This window comes from Amblyomma maculatum, chromosome 5 (genome assembly GCF_055883805.1).
Source record: "Amblyomma maculatum isolate TAMU_Amacu chromosome 5, ASM5588380v1, whole genome shotgun sequence".
Lineage (NCBI taxonomy): Eukaryota > Metazoa > Arthropoda > Arachnida > Ixodida > Ixodidae > Amblyomma > Amblyomma maculatum.
In genome coordinates, this window is record NC_139348.1 from 136,860,320 (window position 1) to 136,876,687 (window position 16,368).

Sequence of the window (16,368 nt, forward strand, 5' to 3'; positions counted from 1 at the left end):
GTCCTTTTGGTTGGTTGGTTGGTTGGTTCACAGGAAGGGAAAGGCGCAGTATCTGTCACACTTGCTCTGTGGACACCTGAACCGCGCCGTAAGGGAAGGGATGAAGGCGGGAGTGAAAGTGGAAAGAGAGAAAGGGGAGCCGTAGTGGAGGGCTACGGAGTAATTTCGACCACCTGGGGATCTTTAACGTGTCCTTTTGCCAGTATTGGTTTTCGGAAGTAGCTCGGAATACATTCGATTGCCTTAAAACCGCCGAAAATGAGAGCCGAGATGCTTCCCGCCGTACAACGCGAATGCAACCCGACCGCGCCGGCCGCCTCAGATTACTCGGCGCCGCCGTTGGCGGCGCTGAACGCTGCACTCCACTAGCGCCGCCTGGCCACTGCAGGTTGCCTATGCAGATAGATGGTCACAGCAATCTAAAATTATATGGTTTAATGATGCGATTTCAGTGAAGAAGCAAGAACTGTATGCGTTAGGGAATGTATCAGTTTGAACTTCTCTCTACACCACCTCTTGCTCTCTGGAGAGTAAGCTGTGTGGTGGTAGGTATGTTATTCTTCCGAGTGTGTGCCGTGTAATCGTGTTATGAAGTGAGCGGCTCTCCGAAGGGCTCCAGATCCAAAGCGACGTCCACAGTTCGGCCGGCTTCTTATCAAGCGTATGAGTGGGCTGCCCCATTGCTTTGGTTCCACCTTTGCGATGGCGCCCAAATTAAGCCGATATCTCTTAGTCGTTCACATTTCAAAACTAAAAACGAGGCGGACGAAAATGATGTGTAAATTGGTTTTCTTAAAGAAGCAGTGTTCAGTCTGGGCGTGCCAGACAAACCCATCCATTCCCCCCAACCCCAATCCAACTAGAGAGGACTGGGAGGCGGCCCTGCTCGGTTGTCAAGACCTCAAGGCTCAAAAGGCTTTGGTTCAACGGACGCGGGCGGCGTTGCTTGCCAAAGGGGCCCCGGAATAGGGGCTCCACCTAGTATTGTGAGGGGAGGAGACCGATACGTCTCTAACCCAAACACCTCTCTGTAAACATTTAATTGTTAATAAATGTTTAACCACCACCAACCAAACTTCTCGAGGAAACCTGAACTGCACCATAAGAGGAGGGGAAGATAGAAATGAATAACAGAGGGAATGAGGTTGCGGAATAATTTGGAAACGCTGAGCCTAAATTTTCTTTCCTGTAAACCAATTACTAATGTGAAATCAGTAACTGGCTGTGTAAAAATTAAATAATGAAAATCATTGATAATGATAACTAATATAAAAATAGGCGTCTCTCATAGCCTGAGTCGCTTTGGGACGTTAAACCCCATAAACCAAAACCCAAAACCGAATAATAAAATGATGATGATGATAACTATTCATAGCAGAAAGTAAAAGTGAAAGGCAAACAAAATAAAATTTATCAAACAACAAAACTACAAAAAGAAAGTAAAATAATATATAAAAAATAAACTAGTACAAAATAAAAAAAAGTAAAAATTACAAAAATGTCTTGCCCTTATGCGATGCCCGACTTCTGTTCCGGAGTACCTTGATTCGACTCCGACTGCCGGCGAATGCGTTTCGATGGCGGTACGAAACGGAGGCGTACGTGTTGTGTGCGATGTCAGTGCACGTTAAAGATCCCCAGGTGGTCGAAATCGCTCCACGGCCCTCTCCTACGGCACGTTTTTATATCTGTCCACTTTCACTCCCACTTTCCACCCTTATGACGCTGGTCAGGCGCCCACGAAGGAGTGTGACAGATACGGTGCATTTCCTTTACTATAAACCAATTTACAATTTACCTCTAGGTCATGTGGTACGCCTTGTTGCTATATATGTGATATCTACTGTTCGATGTCAGTGCGCTTAGAGGTCCGCAGGTGGTCGATAAATTACTCCACTGCCGCAGTTCTTTCTATCGGGGTGGCGTAGTGGTTACGGCGCTCGACTATACTGTTCCCAAGAACGCGGGATCGAATCCCGGCCTCGGCGGCCGCTTTTCGATAGAGACGAAAAGCAAGGTGACCGTGTGCTGTGCGATGTCAGTTCACGTTAAAGAACCCCAGGTGGTCGAAATTTCCGGAATCCTCCACTACGGCGTCTCTCATAGCCTGAGTCGCTTTGGGACGTTAAACCACACAAGCCAACCGAACCAACCAACTTCAACTCCTACTTTCCTCTTTTTACCTTACTACGCGGGTCAGGCGTCCATGTTGGTACGCGCTGTTGCTATGTCATGTATTTTTCGAGGTCAAATTTCGGAATAACGCGACCTTGAAGTGTGCTAGCAGTAGAGACACTCTGAAAACTACATTTCCTTTATTTAAAGCAGAGAGTGATTTCACCCCTTTCTTTGCTTGTTCTCTTCGTCAGTCGTGCACGATATCGAGGAGGTCACGACTGTGCAGATTCAAAGAATTAGGTGGACGCTCAAACTTCACCTTAAACGCGAGCGCGTCTTTAACACCGCCTTTTCATTCCGCGATTTCGAGCTTGAAATGATTTGAGCTCCCGATGTCGGCGACCTAAACATGTCGAGAGCCGAGAGCTAACATCCGGGTGGCACGATCTGGCTGGTTTGCTCTCTTAGCCCTCGTACAGCAGGACCAACATACAAAGAATAGGTGCTGCCGAAACGAGGACTGCGTTCCGGTTTCAAGGCTTGGTTGGTTCACAGGAAGGGAAAGGCGCAGTATCTGTCACACTTGCTCTGTGGACACCTGAACCGCGCCGTAAGGGAAGTAAGGAAGGTGGGAGTGAAAGTGGAAAGAGAGAAAGAGGAGCCGTAGTGGAGGGCTACGGAGTAATTTCGACCACCTGGGGATCTTTAGCGTGCGCTGACATCGCACAGCACACGGACGCCTATTCGTTTCGCCTCCATCGAAACGGGTCGGGTTCGAACCCGGGTACTCCGGTACAGTAGTCGGGCGTCTTACCACTGCACCACCCCGGCGGGGCAGATAGAAGAGAAAATAGAGAAGAAAGAAAACAAAGAGGGGCAGAAAGACGGCGCCGCAACAACAGCCGTCGTCCACCACCGAAACGGTGGCGGGTGCAATGACGGCCTATAACAGATAAAAATTCTGTGGCAGGCTAGCCCCTGCCGCAAGCGGCGTTCACCCGCCTGTCCCAGCCCCTTCAGGGGAGTAGCCAGCTGTGGTTAATGGGGTTTAATTCCCAAAGCGACCCCGGCTATAAGAGAGGCATGACTCAGGTGTCCACCGAGAACAGTGACATATACTCGCGTTTCCCTTCCCGTAAACCAATTTACACACTAAGTGCATCATCCAATGTAAAGTGATATACAGCGCCTTCAATCCGCAAGGCACCTGTGTGCTGTGCGATGTCAGTGCACGCTAAAGAAGCCCAGGTGGTCGAATTTTCCGGAGTCCTCCACTACGGCGTCTCTTACAGCCGGAGTCGCTTTGGGATTGTAGTTTGTGGGGTTTAAAGTCCCAAAGCGACTCAGGCTATAAGGGACGCCGTAGTGGAGGACTCCGGAAATTTCGACCACGTGGGGTTCTTTAGCGTGCACTGACATCTCACAGCACACGGGCGCCTTGCGGATCGAAGGCGCTCTATATCCATTTACATTAGATGATACGCGAGAGGGAAACGCGAGTATCTGTCACTGTTCTCTGTGGACGCCTGAGCCACGCCGTAAGAGATGCCGCCTCAGCTGCAGGCTTTCAAGCTAACTCCCGACAATTTTCCTACCACGTTTTGAATACTTCCAAAACCCGAACCGATACTGGGTATGGAGGAAACCTATACATGATGCATGAGCCCTATACACTCGTAAAACCTGAGCCGGAACTGGGAACGACAACGGCTTTTCAGTTATATAGCAGCAGGGTAAATTATAGCAATAACTTCGCCTGCTGCGTGCGCTGTCGCCTCTGTACGAGCACACAAAGAGAACTAATTGCAAAGTTTATGGCATAGAAACACAAGGGAGCCCTGTGTAGGGCTCGTGTTCGGAGTTCGCATATTAGTTTTGGAAGAGTCATGCAAAAGGATGTCAGCTGAACTGCAAGTGCGAGCGGGGACTGAAGTAACGCGGCATTTCCACCAAAATAGCGAGAAAACGACATTCAAACAGATGCAAGCCTGGAATACCGGCCGGCTCAGAACATTGTCATGCATGTGCATTTCGAAAAAAAAAAAAAAGACTGAAGCTTGGTTTCCCACGAGCGCGCATGTAGCTTACCTCAGCGTTCCTCTGAGTCGCGCCGCCACCATGACCGCCACAGAGCCCGCAACTTCCTTGTGCAATGGAAATGTCGTGGACAAGATTTGCGCAGAAGTGCTCCACGATTAAAGCGAATAAATACTCATTTTATTTGCTAACAGCACGAGATATTCTCTCGCGGTGCAGCAGTCCAGCTATCATGCAAAAAAGATTCTTCGTAATGGATACGAATAATACAAGACGAATGGATCGGTGACGGCAGGACGCAGGTCTTCCTGATCTTTTGAAAGTCTCATCATGGTGAATGGCTGCCCGCCTCTCGCGATATGGAACTTCCGTCGTCGCCGCAGCGTCTAACATTGCAGAAGTTCCCCGTTGTGCCACGACTCCGATGAATCCGTGCTTGGTTGTGCTGGAGCCAAGTGTACTCTCAGCGCCCGTTCGTGCTGGAATGCTCTTCACATTTCGGGAAGTTCCGATTGTCGCGACGGCGTAGAAGATCCGAAGATTTTTTGTTGTGGCATGTCTGTGGTGAAGCCTTGTTCCGCTGAGCAGGAAACAAGATTACTGCCAGCGTCCGTTCCGAAGCTGCTGTCCACCATGTCCCCGCCGGTCATTGGAACGCCGGCCGCGGCGTCGCTGGAAGCTGCTTGGTTGGACTCCAACGGCCACTGCAAGCGGAACTCGCCGCGGGTTATCTCGGTGGTCACCAGGTGCCCGTTCAACTCACGCTGGAACTCCATCATACGTCCCTGCAGGTATTTGCAGTTATGGCACACGTCCACGCTTAGCGTTGAGTTCAGGGCCCGTATTGCGAGTCTGAGTCGTTATCGAAAGTGTCGCTATTTCCAAAACCTCGAGTCACCTGATTGGTGGAAACGCCGGAACACGATGTTGCCACCTCTTCCGGTTCCGCAGTGGCAACACCCAGTTCCGGCATTTCGACCAATCAGATGGCTCGTGGTCACGTGAGATAGCGACACTTTGATAACGACGCAAACTCTGAATACGGGCCCAGGTTGACCGCAATTCCTAGCGGCTGACGATGACGACGTTTGGATTGGATTGATTCTTCATAACGGGTGGACAGATTAACCAAGTATGGCCGACCACCCAGTTTATTTCAATAAAGAATATTTTCAGCATTTTTTATAGCTCCCAAGACGACGTTTTTTTCACTCCAAAACTCTTCACCCCGCTGTGACATTTCGCTTTGGACCGCATCTGAGGCATCTGAGGAATAGTGCCTAGAATATAGTCTCATTATCATCATCGATAATGATGTTTTTGTTTTTTTTTAGAACTGCTGCAGCTGAGGCTCAAAGGGAGCACTGCAGGTGAGGCTCAAAGGAAGTACCTTTGGAAGATAAACATGAACCACCTTTGCAGGCTGCGAGGTTCGAAACTGGGTTCGGGTCCACCGGGGAGGGGGGGGGGGGGGGGAGGGGGGGGGCGCAGCGGGGTTTACGGAGACTCTCCCAAGCGCACACCCCTAGAAAAGCCGAGCGCGAAGCCGGGGGACGCTTGTACCCGTTTTTACCGGTGGGTGTCTGGCGGTGGGTTTCGAACTAGCCACCTCCCGCAGCCGAGACGGGTGCTGCTGCTGCTGAGCGATCTTGAGGGTGAACTGGAAAGGTATGGCGAGGACTTTGACTTGTCGTACATGGACAGTGGCCGGGTAGTGCGACAGGTCCTACCGGGCCTGCTGTACGCAGACGACATTGTATTACGAGACGCAGACGAGTTTGTATTAAGTAAACTTAGTGTACATTCTGTATTTGAGGAGCTCCTGAGCGACTGTGGTTTCCGTCAGTTTGTCATTTTCCGTACGAAGTACAGTGGCTCATATGCGCTACCGTTCTTGATCGTGTGCTGTGTAATAACCCTCAAATTTTTAGCACAGTGCACAACAATTCCAGGTATAAGTGATCATGAGGTTGTTATCGGTAATATTATCTGTAAGCCTTTAAAACTTTATAACCCGCTTCCATGTCAGGTTTCTTTTTTTTTATATATGATCAAGGTAACTTTGAAGGTATAACTCAGGATCTGTTCACCTTTCTACCCGAGTTTGAAGACTGCTCTGAATTCATGGAAATGATGAGCCTTGGAACCAATTCTCAAGTCTGAACTTACTTCTCTCGTTCATAGACATGTGCCGTTTAAAATTATCACCCGAAAACGCATAAAATATAAACCATGGTTCAATAAACACATACGGGCACTTATCAATAAAAAGCGCCGACTTTATCAGCGCTACAGGAAAGAGAGGCCTGCTGCTTTGCGCGATCAGCTCAGGCAACTTGGCTTCTGTTTTCAAAAAATCTGATAATAAAAGCTAAGAATAATTGTTTTGTTCTGCTGAAAGAAAAATTACGTACGAAACCAAAATAAGTATGTAAATATATGAAGTCCAATAGAAAATATTCGGGTGGAATAGCTGCTATTTCTCACGGTCAAACTACCGCAAATGATGACGCTGGTGAAGCGGCGCTTTTTAATGCGCACTTCAAATCAGTATTTATAGAGGGCTACAAAGGAAGCCTCCCACCTATCATGCTGTGCCTTTCTGAACTGATGCCTGATATTGTAATCTCGGAGAGCGGGGTGTTTTCACTACTTCAGCGTCTCAACCTGTCTTCTGCTGTAGGGTCAGACGCAATATCTAATCATGTTTTGAAGAAATGTGCCCGAGCACTGACCCCTTTTCTTATCATTTTGTTTCAAAAGTCGCTACATGACAAGGAACTGCCATCAGAATGAAGTCCGCGAATGTAGTACCCATTTATAAGTATAATCAAACAAACAATTAGTTATCAGCTATCGTCCCATCTTCTAACAAATGTATGTTGCAAATCATTGCAACACATATGTATAGCGCGATAATGAAGTACCTAAAAAATAGTAATTTTCTTCTCGCAATACCAACACGGTTTTAGGTCGAAAATTTCAAGCGTCACCCAACTGTGCGAACATTCAAATGACATCTTTGTCTGTTACGATAAAAGCCTTCCGTGCCTTAAAGAAGTCATAGACCCCTGTTACAAGGCCACGAAACTGGCTAGCGGTGACTTGCTCAAGTTGATTCTGTATTTTTGGATTTTGAAAAGGCATTTAACGCTGTCCCACAAGTTCTCTTGCTGCACAAAATGTCTGATCTTGGTCTACCTGCCTCTGTTATCCAGAGTGCAAGATTACTTATTGAGAAGGACGCAGTGTGTGGTAGTTAACGGTACATCATCCTCATCTGTTGATGTGACGTCGGGAGTGCTACAAGGATCGGCTCTAGGGTTGCTCTTTTTAATTCATATCAATGATCTTACTGAGGGAATCTCGTCTCATATACGTCTGTACGCTGATCATTGTGTAATTTACAGATCAAATATCCGCCATTTCAGGTGACGGTGGCATTCTGCAAAGAGATTTGAACTATCTGGCATCTTATTGTGATATGTGGAAAATGCCCTTCAATATCAAGAAACGTTATGTTAAGTTTACGCGAAAAAGAGTCATTCTCCTCCCATTACCACATTAATGACAACTTCCTCGACTGTGTTGATAATTTCAAGTATTTAGGCGTATACTCCTCGTCTGACTGTTCATGGAACAAGCATGTAGACTACTTCAAAGCTACTACTGCACCTCTTACCGTCAAAGAAGCATTCTATATCGCATGTCCAATTTGGGACCCATAGACGCACAATCTGATTAACAAACTAGCACGTATTCGTTTCGTTACCAACAATTAAAACTTTGGCTACAGCATAACAAACAGTAAAACTGAGCTTGGGGTGCAGCCCCTGTACCAAAAGAGAAAATTTCTGAGATTGAAATTTTTTCAGTGTATTTAATGGCGACACTGGAACAGACAAAGTGTTTACCTGAAGGCTCCACATTATGTTTCCTCTAGAAATGATAGAGATTGCCTGCCACACGAATGTTTATGCTCATTCACCTTTCCATTTTACGGTGAACGAATGGAATAGACTGCCCGAAAGTGTAGTAAATGTCTCTTTTCATCAGCCCTGGTTGAAGCGTTTTCAGGTAGTTTTAGATTTTTCACTGCCTATTAATGAATTTAGTTGTATATTGGATGCATTATTTTTGTATTGTTCTTGTTGTTTTTGGTATTTCTTGTGCCGGACGTTTCTTAATAATGAGATACGATATTTGTAATCCCTCTACAATAATTCTCCACGGGCAATGGAGGTATATGCATAAATGCATACATAAGTAAATTAAACGCAACTGGAATTGTTCTGTTTGGTTTCCCTTTTTTTTTTTTTTATCGCCTGGGCAGGCATACAATGTCCTACCTTTGTAATGACACCTCGCGGCATACACTGATTGGAAGCCTTTTATTGCGGTTCATTCATGCACTCATGCAAATCCCTAAAGAGCCTGGACAAAATGCCGCACTGCTGTTTTTTTGGAATCTTCTCGAACAAGCTGGCTACTGACAGAAACGTTCGCTCAGACAAACTTAATTCACATACATGCTTCTCTTTACAGTTGTGCGTCGACTCTTCAGTTAGTTTCTTCGCAAACATGGCTATAAGAACTTCTGTGTGTGTGGGCTCCGCAGCGCTCCGTTTCCTCCGAACGACCCTCGGTCCTTGCGCGCTGCCATCTTCAGACAGCCTCGTGCCACTTGTGTTGTCACCTGGAGGCGGGTTGCCAGATGGCCCAGCTGGTGTTTCCGCCACGTCCTGTTGGAATTTTTGCTGCTATATTATGGGCAATTGATTTCGGAGCAAAGTATGATTACATGGCCGGGACCTTGAGTAAACGTTGTTTAATCTGGCAGTGCAAACGCAGTAAAAGTAGAATCTAATTTCTCTTATGGCATGGTTTTAGTATTTAGAACAACCACTTGGTACTAGTGAGTCAGTTAGGTTTTACTTCTGCTGCCATTTATGGTTCCCCACTGAAAGTTGTATAGACCTTTGCATCGGGCGAGAAGGACGTGAAAACGCCTCCTCTCTGGACTGTTGCAAACCGGTTCCGCTGCCGCTTCCACCGTGCTGACGTCAGGCGCACACAACAGCCCAGCGAGCAATATGGCGACGCCTAGGAGGCCCCCGTTGCAAAGGTCTATAACTTCTGTATTGCTACTGCAAAGCTTTACATACACTGAAGCAAGTGTTTGTAGATGGTGAAGAAATATCACTCACGCTTTGCGAAGGGAGCAACGGGGACCCTTGTGCCCTATCTAACATGGGGTGATCCTCCTTGAAGGTGGCCTCATCTTGGCTCAGGTTGGGCCCAAAGCTGTTGTTTTCAGCTGCCTGCTCATTGCTTTGGAGCGATGCTAGGAACTCGCGGAGGATACCTGCTTGGGAGTTGGCATAACATACAACCACGCTAACAATGTAGAGAGCACTGTACAGATATATTGCAATTCGAAGGATGGAAGCAACACAATTACCATCTGCCATGCGGCGCATTTGTTCAACTGAGACATCTTCCAAAGTGGAAGCGTCCTGCGGCATACGTTTCTCGTGCAAGCATCTCCTGAAAAAAAAAAAAAAAAATACGAGCATGGTCATGTTAACTTAATTTCATTTCAACCAAGAGCATTCTTGCAAAAGAGGTGCTGCATAGTCATGATAAGATCATGATATGCTGAAAACTAACATATCGATGGTGCACTGAGAATCGGCATGTATGCCGCAGTTACACTGAAACCTAGTATACGTGGGCATGCTGTCCCAGCTAAATTGAGGCTGTGGCTAAAAAAAATGCTATGTGAACCATTTGCATACAACTGCCTGCAGTGTTGCACACACAAGGGCGATTTTTGTTTTTCGACTGATTAATTGAGTCGAAAAACAAAAGTCACTGCATTTCCCTAGTTAACTAATTGCTAAATACAAAATTATCTGGCTGCTAGATGTATGGACGTGCAAATGCCACTAAATTTCGAAGTACATACCTCTTACTCGAGGTGGGATCACGAAGGAAAGACAACTTGTTCAAATACGGCCAGCTGGTCGCTCCATCAGCTGAGTCCCTATTCGGCTTTTCATTAACATATTTAAGAAACTTATCGCGGAGGTAGCCCCATTTTTCTTCGCAGAGGTCACCTAAAAAGAAGGTAACAGAAAAATGTGGCAATTAAATCGGACATCCAAGTCGTCAAGTGACGAGACAAAGCTGCAGGCGACCACAAATGGAACAAATGAAATGGCACAAACATCGCGATAAATCTTCTTAAAATCCCCCCCCACCCCCCCCCCCCCCCCGACACATCAATGCGCGAGCGTCTCGCGACAGCGAAGACCTGCAGAGCGCTATAAATTATGAGCTCATTGCGTGTGAACAGGGATGCTTACCTCACGATTAAGAATGTGCGATCCCCTCTCGGTCGCTTAATTGGCGCAGACATTCGCCACGTGCAGGGGCACCGCGGTAAAGAGGCGGCATGCAATTGTTATTACGCTAGCACATGTACGGGCAATTATAGAAAGCATGCCGGACACTTTTTCCTTACGCCGCTGCAGGCATTGACTGCTGACTGGCCACAGTTATGAAAGTTGTCTATTAAACTTAGCCCAGAAGGAAAACATGAGAAATTGCACTTACCGTCGATGCCCAATTCATCTCCAATGGTTGCCCACACCCTCCCCGACTTGTTCTTATAATCTGATGACGTTAGGTCGTACAGAATGGGGTTCAACTGAACTACTTGGATTAGTTTTTCAATAGCCTCGTCCGTCCATATCTGGGAGTCGGTTCCCGTAGACGCCTGCGAAGAACTTGCAGGAGCTGCCATCTCAGTAAGATCAGGAGATTCAAAACAGACGCGTGTGCGAAGACGTTGGAATAAATACAGAAGGATGGGTGCGTGCATAATCCTCTCCCTCGCGCACGCCACGTGCTGCCTTTATTCACGGACGAATCCCTACGCGCGAGCCGAAGAAAAATATATTCCCCGGATTTTTCGCACCACTCTGAATGAAGGAAGATGAGGAGGAGGAAAGGCAGGGAGGTTTCGCGGCCTTTTGCATGGCTACCTCGCAGGCAAAACCTCTTTCAACGCAGCTGGGAAACCTGTTGTGGGGAGCAGAAATGCCTCTTTCCTTTGTTGCTGTCGCGGTAATGATCGTTTCCAGGAAATCCTCCACAAGCTGAGGAACGCTGGTTACACCAGCGTTCGCCGAATAAGGAACAACAGATCGACACAGTGCGCTCAACAATCTTGGTTCAGCGTGGGCCCTTTCCGAGCTCTACGAAGGGAATAAAGAAGGGAAAGAGCGCGCGTGTTCATGGACAATTTACTAGCAGTTTGGAAAAATAACGCGGTTTGTGATCGGCACATCTCAGCGCGAGCAGTGAAAAGGCGGCAGTTCGCAATTTATGCCCACATATGCCGAAGTATTTAAAACCGCAAATGATTAAAGGCATTTAACAAGGACAATCGAGTAATTGTAATCGAAAAAGAAAACAACAAAAAAAAAAGGCGGTGAAACTTCAAGTTAACAGGCAGATTGAGGCCTGATATATATCAGGCGGGCTAGCCAACCCCCAAACCCTCCCCCCCCCCCCCCCCTTCACTCGAAATTTAGATGCGAAAGCTCACGAGGGTGCTGTTGGGGGCTAGTTGGTTTAACATTGTAACGTTCGTATGTAATATGCGTAGTGCTGTAACTGATACGTCTCAGTCCGCTAGTGATTGTCACTGCCGAAGCTTTCGCGCTGTCATTATTTACGTTGCTAGCGCATATCATAGTTCTATTGGCGTCTTTGAAATAATTAGTCTTTACAACGATCGCAGGTCGCGACAACTCAAACCTCGTTTTGATGAGCGCCTTTGAAAGTGGTTGAGAATGGTTGAGAGCCTTTGAGAGTGGTTTCCCATTTAGCGACTGCCAGTGGTGCACTCATTTGTGTAGTTGATGGCCCGGTGGCGTAAGAGAACTCGTGTAATCACTCATTACCAAAATTCAGTTGGTGAAAATTGTGCGCAGGTACCGATTCTTCGAAGGCTGCAGCAGTCGCGAACTATCGCTAAGTCTGAGGCTGCACAGCTCTCCGCTGAAGCTTTTGGAGAAGACACGAATGCAAAATGGTATCATCGCAGTACGACGAGTCAAGAAAGTGAACTGCTGCCCGTGGATAAAAATCGACGCTATCAAATTAAAAAAAAAAAAAAAAAAAAAAACTAAGCACGAAGGTCATTGATTAGTATCGATCAGATAATAAATTTTTCTTCTCACGTACGGGTCTAGTTTGCACGAGGCGGTTGATTAGATATGACAGTCCACTATTTCACGACTGTTTCCAGGCTCGTCGGTCGATAATCCAGTCCTGTTAGTCCTGTCTCCTTCTCTAATATAGAAAAAATAAAAGGCTGATTGATTGATTGATTGATTGATTGATTGATTGATTGATTGATTGATTGATTGATTGATTGATTGATTGATTGATTGATTGATTGATAAGATTCCCGTTAGAACTGCGCCTTGCGGAAATAAACAGAGCGCAACATATACTCAGCGCTACTTTGCAACGCCTCATGGCGCAATAAACGCTTATTTCACAGTGACGACCGAACCACTTATAGGCATGTTCGTAGCAAGCAGTGAGAAACAGTAGACGTTTGCTAGTACCGTGCACCCACCGTTTTGGCTGTAATTTCGTCTACCTCAATTTTTCGTGCTCTTTGTGGTGGCGGTCGGTTGACGCCGGCGCATCAAAGGCGCGCCCTGAGGCTGCCCCTATCGGGCCCGTTTCCTGTGAGATGTCCACTTAGCGCTTCTCGTTCATCTGAATTTTTACGCATATGTCCTGCTGTTCACTCGTAAAAATGGAAAATCCTCGCTGCACCAAATCAGGGGGCAAAATAGTGCGTATGAAATGCGTGATCTGCCTCGCTGCAGGTGCTCAGTGGTTAGGTCGCTCCGCTACTGAACCCAGAGACTCGATCGGATTCAATACCGGCCGCGTTTTGATGAAGGCAAAATGTAAGACGCCCGTGCGCTGTGCAATACGAGTGTAAGATAAAAGAAGCCCAGGTGGTTGAAACTGTCCGGCGCTCATAGCCATATACCTTTTTGGACTGTATAGACCCCATAAACGAAAACAAATCCGTGACCTTAGTAAACAAATATGTGATCTTATAATATTAACTTACGACATTTTGTATGCGCCGCGTCATTTTCTCCTATTTTAATCGCGACATTTAATTCGTTCACAGTTCTATAACTGTTGAAACAGATTCATGGTAATATAAATATTTTACTCATTTCGCCTTTGGCGGTCGACCCTTCAAGCTGGCACTGTTATCGTGATTTGAGGATATTTCAAACTTTTTTCGAATGGTGGAGGATAATGATGATGAAAACGTTTAACTGAAAGGAAAAAGGGAGGAAGTCGTGCTACTGGAAGCCACGTAGGCTATTCAAGGGCGTTAAAAAAAGAACAAAAAAAAAACGCTTAGTCTTTACACCCCACTATGCGAATTTCTTATAGCCGCGCATGTGCTTAGGTAGTAATAACTAGATTCGTCTACGATGTATAACAGGCGTCTTTATTTTTGTTGAAACCTTATTACAAGCGTGACGAGTCAAACGGCGGAAACCATGCGAACTCGTTGACCGTCTTTACTTTGTAAATAATGTACAAAGCTCCCCCTTGTCCTTTCTTCGTATCGCTCCCCTCTCTACTTCCCCTCGCTATCCTCTCCCTATCCCCTTTTCCTTCCCGCCGGCCGCAGCTCAAGTGCTTCAGTTTTTTAGATAGCAGTTGCCGCGGCCGGTAATACTCTTTTCCTTCTTTTTGATTATTTAAAAAAAAATAAATCAACCACTACCACCACCACCACACCTCTTCCCCTCCGCTCAGCACATTATCTCAGTCCCAACGCAGTGTGGCCCTGTTCCCTTCCCTCGCTTTTCCTTGCACGCGGCCCCTGTCTGAACAGTTTAGACATCGTTTGCAATTAGTGGTCCTTCTATAACCTTGCTCATTCTTTCATGTCCTTTATGCCTTGGGGACCATATCTCTCTGTCGGTTTGCCTAGCCTGTTGTGCCATTCACCACTGAGTCTTCTTCCCTGAATTTTTTTTTTTTAAGCTGTCAGCGACCTTTATGCACCTTTTCTTCGCGTTGCTTTCAGCCATGTTTACAGGAAAGAAAAAGCGCGCGAAAGCAGCACGCTGAGGTTGTCGCGCAGCTAGTGCTTTGAAGACGATAATGCGGTATGCTACGGTTGGCAGCGTGAGGCCAGCGAGAAAAAGTGCACGCGGTGTCTGTGTAATGTCAACGCAGACGACTCAACAATGGTGTGCGAGGCCAACGCGGCGAAGGTGGTGCTTTATTGCCTCTGTCCACGGATAGAGCCGTGCAATTTCCTCTTGGAAAGCTAAACATTCTAAAAGCTTGTCACGTTGGGTTTGGTAACGACCCGGAACAATCCCATCCGCACATGAGACAACCTTCATTCTGTGTACATAGAGACGTGTTGGTTAGTTGCTGGCCAACTTTCAAAGGAAAGAAAAAAATACTCCAGTGAGCGCACCTCCCCATGTACCGAATAGCTGCTCAATGTACTCTTACCGCGCTACTGCCAGAATACAAAGCTTTCTGCACTGGCGACATATCTCCACTCAAAACGTGGGCCACTGCACCCTCCCAGTACATCTTGTTGCGGGGTGAATGGGAAAGACCGGATGCTGTCGCCCTCAACTTGCATTGATACCCCCTCCAAGGCGACCCTGCAGCCCGAGCTTTACAATGGGATCTCCATAGGTTTTCCTGGAAAAAGTGCTGCTATCTCAGCGACCAGAGCCTCTTTGTTGCGACAGAGGTTGCCTGGCGCTGGGCCACCATTTAGACGTGGAAAACCTCCTCACCTATTCACCCCACACCTAGCACTTTGTACTGAAAAAAAAAAAAAAATGCGTGTCCAGCTAACAAGACACCGGAAGTTTCTTCAACAAGCGGAAAAGACTAACTTGAAATGCTTCATCGCGTTCCTGCCATGATCCAGCACTGACGCCACAGCTGCCGCTTACTGTGACTGTGACCGAATGGGAGGGTGCATACATGTCTATAGAGCTTTTCAGCTTAAAGCTGGCCAATCAGCGCCATGAACAGACCTGACGGCAGTGTTCAAGAAAAACTCCCTCGTACAAGAAAGAATGCAGGAAGGCACTAGGAGGGGGCAACATTTAACCCCGCGTGAGTGTTTATTCTGTCTTCCTTGCCGAGTTGTTGAGTTCTGAATATTTGCGTCTTTCACTCTATCGACTGCCGTTCACTCCTACGGGGAAACTCGCCTTGCATTGAAAGCCGCGACTAGACAAGTCCAGAGCGAAAAGGTGCATCCCTGGAAATATCACGATTCTTGCAGGGAATCAGCGGTGCTAGAGTGCCAAAGGTAAGCGCTTGACTTGTCGTTCTTGATTATAACCGTACTGCTATTGGCCTTAATTAAACGCGGAATTATGAGGGCAATTAATCTACAATTGGAAGACGGCAGACATTACCGATGGACCTGACATTGTTATATTGCACAACTAGGTTTGGTTTGGTTCGTGGGGTTTAACGTCCCAAAGCGACTCAGGCTATGAAAGACGCCGTAGTGGAGGGCTCCGGAAATTTCGACCATCTGGGGTTTAACGTGCACCATAACTAGGTATTCCTGATATTGTCTAAATTAAAGCCCAAATCAGAAAAAAAAAAAAAAAAAAAAAAAAAAACAAATGTCCGATCGAGTCTGCGAAATTCGGGGAAGCCAAACCAATTTTTGAAAATTACATGAACAACTGCACGTACCGGAAAGTAATTCTAGATTACCGCTGCAAATATTCGGGCATATTATCTCAACCTGCCACACGATTCGAATCGCGTAGCAGGGAGAGAGCGCGCGCTCTCCCTCGAGACCGGCCGTGGTCAGACTAAGCTGAGACGTGAGTTGAAATTAGTGATCGAGTGAGCCTAAGTGAGTCGCCAGCCAGCATGAATTTGAGTTCATGAGTCTGAGTGAGCTTGAATGAGTGGCATGTACGTCTGCGTGAGTTCGAGTTCATGAGCTTGAGCGAGCCCGGGCCTTCTGAGTCTGAGTGAGTCCGTAGCTTCCTTCAGGCACCACCCCTAAGGAAGCCGGCATACACAGATGCCAGTTACGTACCATCGTGCTCAAAAGTAGGGAGACCACGACTTCGGCAGCCGGAG

The 16,368-nt window shown here is 46.9% G+C and overlaps 1 protein-coding gene across 1 annotated transcript; it reads right to left on the bottom strand.

The window, feature by feature from the left end:
* Window positions 1–4,335: 4,335 nt before the first annotated feature.
* On the bottom strand, window positions 4,336–10,963 carry LOC146189689 (uncharacterized). The gene is made up of 6 exons (XM_084605323.1): window positions 10,774–10,963; window positions 10,124–10,274; window positions 9,617–9,702; window positions 9,363–9,520; window positions 8,685–8,897; window positions 4,336–4,940 (listed from the first exon to the last, which is right to left on the bottom strand). The coding sequence occupies exons 1-6, from the start codon at window positions 10,961–10,963 to the stop codon at window positions 4,647–4,649; spliced, it is 1,092 nt and encodes a 363-aa protein (XP_084461449.1). The 3' UTR covers window positions 4,336–4,646.
* Window positions 10,964–16,368: the final 5,405 nt, after the last annotated feature.